The 5000-nt window shown below is 47.3% G+C and overlaps 1 protein-coding gene across 1 annotated transcript in view; it reads left to right on the top strand.

Annotated features, from left to right (window-relative positions):
* The window catches only part of LOC139370017 (general transcription factor 3C polypeptide 1), a 74364-nt gene that overhangs the window by 37789 nt on the left and 31575 nt on the right, over positions 1 to 5000 (top strand). Inside the window, exons 21-24 of the mRNA XM_071109306.1 lie at positions 152 to 269; positions 410 to 542; positions 1962 to 2037; positions 4154 to 4339. Coding sequence (XP_070965407.1) covers positions 152 to 269; positions 410 to 542; positions 1962 to 2037; positions 4154 to 4339 — 513 coding nt within the window. The remainder of the gene's footprint in view (positions 1 to 151; positions 270 to 409; positions 543 to 1961; positions 2038 to 4153; positions 4340 to 5000) is intronic.

Consider the following 5000-nt stretch of genomic DNA (forward strand, 5'->3'; position numbering starts at 1 on the left):
TCTCTCCATTTCTCTCTCCCTCTTTCCCTCTCTCTCCATTTGTCTCTTGCTCTCCATTTCTTTCTCCATCTCTCCATCCCTCTCTCTCCCTCTCTCTCTCTCCCTCTCTCTCTCTCCCTCTCTCTCCCCCTCTCTCCTCTTTCTCTCCCAGGCGTGATAAGGAAGGAGCGTCCAAAGAGCAGCTCTGCCTCCAAATCCCAGGAGGGGCCAGTCGGGGTTCCCGGGGATACAGACCGCCACAAGTTCCGTCACCTGGATCACATGCTCAAGTAAGGAGAGAGACCTGTAACCTGTGTGTGTGTGTGTAACCTGTGTGTGTGTGTAACCTGTGTGTAACCTGTGTGTGTGTGTAACCTGTGTGTGTGTGTGTGTGTGTGTGTGTGTGTGTAACCTGTGTGTGTTTGTGTAGGGGCAGCAGGGAGGTGTGTTACACAGCAGTAATACCAGGGGACGGTAAAGGAGCAGGAGGTCTGGACTCTGAGTTCTTCGGACACCTCAAACGCAACTGGATTTGGACCTGTCATCTGATGAGAACCAAGAGGGTAAAACACACACACACACACACTAAAACACACACACACACACACTAAAACACACACACACTAAAACACACACACACACTAAAACACACACACACACTCAAACACACAGACTAAAACACTCAAACGCACACACTAAAACACTCACACACCCACACTAAAACACACTCACACACCCACACTAAAACACACTCACACACCCACACTAAAACACACACACACTAAAACACACACACACACTAAAACACACACACACACTAAAACACACACACACACACACTAAAACACACACACACACACACTAAAACACACATATACACACAAATAAATCATTATTGTGATGTTGTCCATAGAAATATAAATCATCTCAACTTTCAGTGCTCTAGAACTGTAAGCCTTTCAGTGCTCTAGAACTGTAAGCCTTTCAGTGCTCTAGAACTGTAAGCCTTTCAGTGCTCTAGAACTGTAAGCCTTTCAGTGCTCTAGAACTGTAAGCCTTTCAGTGCTCTAGAACTGTAAGCCTTTCAGTGCTCTAGAACTGTAAGCCTTTCAGTGCTCTAGAACTGTAAGCCTTTCAGTGCTCTAGAACTGTAAGCCTTTCAGTGCTCTAGAACTGTAAGCCTTTCAGTGCTCTAGAACTGTAAGCCTTTCAGTGCTCTAGAACTGTAAGCCTTTCAGTGCTCTAGAACTGTAAGCCTTTCAGTGCTCTAGAACTGTAAACCTTTCAGTGCTCTAGAACTGTAAACCTTTCAGTGCTCTAGAACTGTAAGCCTTTCAGTGCTCTAGAATTGTAAGCCTTTCAGTGCTCTAGAACTGTAAACCTTTCAGTGCTCTAGAACTGTAAACCTTTCAGTGCTCTAGAACTGTAAACCTTTCAGTACTCTAGAACTGTAAGCCTTTCAGTGCTCTAGAACTGTAAGCCTTTCAGTGCTCTAGAACTGTAAACCTTTCAGTGCTCTAGAACTGTAAGCCTTTCAGTGCTCTAGAATTGTAAGCCTTTCAGTACTCTAGAATTGTAAGCCTTTCAGTGCTCTAGAACTGTAAGCCTTTCAGTGCTCTAGAACTGTAAGCCTTTCAGTGCTCTAGAACTGTACGCCTTTCAGTGCTCTAGAACTGTAAGCCTTTCAGTGCTCTAGAACTGTAAGCCTTTCAGTGCTCTAGAACTGTAAGCCTTTCAGTGCTCTAGAACTGTAAGCCTTTCCAGTGCTCTAGAACTGTAAGCCTTTCCAGTGCTCTAGAACTGTAAGCCTTTCCAGTGCTCTAGAACTGTAAGCCTTTCCAGTGCTCTAGAACTGTAAGCCTTTCCAGTGCTCTAGAACTGTAAGCCTTTCAGTGCTCTAGAACTGTAAGCCTTTCAGTGCTCTAGAACTGTAAGCCTTTCAGTGCTCTAGAACTGTAAGTGGTGAATATATTGTGTTCTAGAGCAACAACCAGTACGAGTCCAGTAACACTGTGAGACTGAATAGTCTACTGACCAAACATGTGACCATGGATAGAGGTGAGTTACACACTCCTGTCTGTGTTTTCACATCTATACACACTCACCGGTCAGTTTATTAGGTACACCGCCCCATTCACCTAAATGGATCGCTCCTATCGACCTTCGTTCACGTGGCCTTGGCTTGCTATATAAAGCAGGCAGACCGGCATCGAGAGTAATGACCATGGCTCCCCCCCCCCCCAGACCGGCATCGAGAGTAATGACCATGGCTCCCCCCCCCCCCAGACCGGCATCGAGAGTAATGACCATGGCTCCCCCCCCCCAGACAGGCATCGAGAGTAATGACCATGGCTCCCCCCCCCCAGACAGGCATCGAGAGTAATGACCATGGCTCCCCCCCCCCAGACAGGCATCGAGAGTAATGACCATGGCCCCCCCCCCCCCCCAGACAGGCATCGAGAGTAATGACCATGGCCCCCCCCCCCCCCAGACAGGCATCGAGAGTAATGACCATGGCTCCCCCCCCCAGACAGGCATCGAGAGTAATGACCATGGCCCCCCCCCAGACAGGCATCGAGAGTAATGACCATGGCCCCCCCCCAGACAGGCATCGAGAGTAATGACCATGGCTCCCCCCCCCCAGACAGGCATCAAGAGTAATGACCATGGCTCCCCCCCCCCAGACAGGCATCGAGAGTAATGACCATGGCTCCCCCCCCCCAGACAGGCATCGAGAGTAATGACCATGGCCCCCCCCCCCAGACAGGCATCGAGGTGTTCAGTTACTGTTTGATTGACGGTTTGGATGGGCAAAATAAGTGACCTAAGCAACTATGAGCGTGGTATGATCGTCAGTGCCAGGCGCTCCAGATCCAGTACCTCAGAAACATCCTCCTGGGCTTTTGACACACGACAGCGTCTAGGGTTTACTGAGAATGGTGTGACAAACAGAACAACATCCAGTCAGCGGCAGACCTGTGGGAGAAAACAGCTCTCTGATGAGAGGTGGAAGGAGAATGACAAGAATTAAGTGGCTCGGGGAACAAAACATCAATATTTTGGGTCCATGGCCAGGAAACTCCCCAGAACTTAATCCCATTGGGAACTTGTGGTCAATCATCAAGAGGCGGGTGGACAAACAAAAACCCACAAATTCTGACAAACTCCAAGCATTGATTATGCAAAAATGGGCTGTCATCAGTCAGGATGTGGCCCAGAAGTTAATTGACAGCATGCCAGGGCGGATTGCAGAGGTCTTGAAAAAGAAGGGTCAACACTGCAAATATTGACTCTTTGCATCAACTTCATGTAATTGTCAATAAAATCCTTTGACACTTATGAAATGCTTGTAATTATACTTCAGTATTCCATAGTAACATCTGACTAAAATATCTAAAGACACTGAAGCAGCAAACTTTGTGGTAATTAATATTTGTGTCATTCTCAGAACTTTTGGCCACGACTGTATGTTGTTGTGTGGTCTGTGAGAGCCAGAAATCTTGCTTGTTTGTAGGTGACCAAATACTTATTTTCCACCATAATTTGCAAATAAATTCATAAAAAATACTACCATTTTTTTTCCTTCTCATTGTGTCTGTCATAGTTGAAGTGTACCTATGATGAAAATTACAGGCCTCTCTCATCTTTTTAACTGGGAGAACTTGCACAATTGGTGGCTGACTAAATACTTTTTTGCCCCACTGTATATGTTGATGCGGAGGGGATGTTGTTGTGTGGATGTGTAGGATATGTTGATGTGGAGGGGATGTTGTTGTGTGGATGTGTAGGATATGTTGATGTGGAGGGGATGTTGTTGTGTGGTTGTGTAGGGTATGTTGATGTGGAGGGGATGTTGTTGTGTGGTTGTGTAGGGTATATGTTGATGTGGAGGGGATGTTGTTGTGTGGTTGTGTAGGGTATATGTTGATGTGGAGGGGATGTTGTTGTGTGGATGTGTAGGGTGTATGTTGATGCGGAGGGGATGTTGTTGTGTGGATGGGATGTTGAGACCAGCTTGGGTAGGCAAGGATGTCTTCACTATTATTCCACCATGTAGAAAACAGTAAAAATAAAGAAAAACCCTTGAATTAGAAGTTGTGTCCAAACTTTTAACTGGTACTGTGTGTGTGTGTGTGTGTGTGTGTGTGTGTGTGTATCTCTGTGTCCCCTGAAGGCCCCAAGTTCCCCGGGCCCCAGTCCTCTAAGCAGGGGGTCCCAGCAGGGTTGAGGTTGGAGGAGGTCCACATCTCCACTGAGCCGTCCAGTAGGAACCGGCTGGTTAAAGGAGGGAAGAAGCAGAAGAGGAAGAGAACCATTAAACTGAAAAAACAGGCCAAAACACCACAGAAGAAGAAGAAAGGTGGGTCCAGACACACTGGTCAAAACACCACAGAAGAAGAAAGGTGGGTCCAGACACACAGGTCAAAACACCACAGAAGAAGAAAGGTGGGTCCAGACACACTGGCCAAAACACCACAGAAGAAGAAGAAAGGTGGGTCCAGACACACTGGTCAAAACACCACAGAAGAAGAAAGGTGGGTCCAGACACACTGGCCAAAACACCACAGAAGAAGAAGAAAGGTGGGTCCAGACACACTGGTCAAAACACCACAGAAGAAGAAAGGTGGGTCCAGACACACAGGTCAAAACACCACAGAAGAAGAAAGGTGGGTCCAGACACACTGGTCAAAACACCACAGAAGAAGAAGAAAGGTGGGTCCAGACACACAGGTCAAAACACCACAGAAGAAGAAAGGTGGGTCCAGACACAGGTCAAAACACCACAGAAGAAGAAAGGTGGGTCCAGACACACAGGTCAAAACACCACAGAAGAAGAAAGGTGGGTCCAGACACACAGGTCAAAACACCACAGAAGAAGAAAGGTGGGTCCAGACACACTGGTCAAAACACCACAGAAGAAGAAAGGTGGGTCCAGACACACAGGTCAAAACACCACAGAAGAAGAAAGGTGGGTCCAGACACACAGGTCAAAACACCACAGAAGAAGAAAGGTGGGTCCA

The sequence above is a fragment of the Oncorhynchus clarkii genome, chromosome 17 (assembly GCF_045791955.1).
Source record: "Oncorhynchus clarkii lewisi isolate Uvic-CL-2024 chromosome 17, UVic_Ocla_1.0, whole genome shotgun sequence".
Lineage (NCBI taxonomy): Eukaryota > Metazoa > Chordata > Actinopteri > Salmoniformes > Salmonidae > Oncorhynchus > Oncorhynchus clarkii.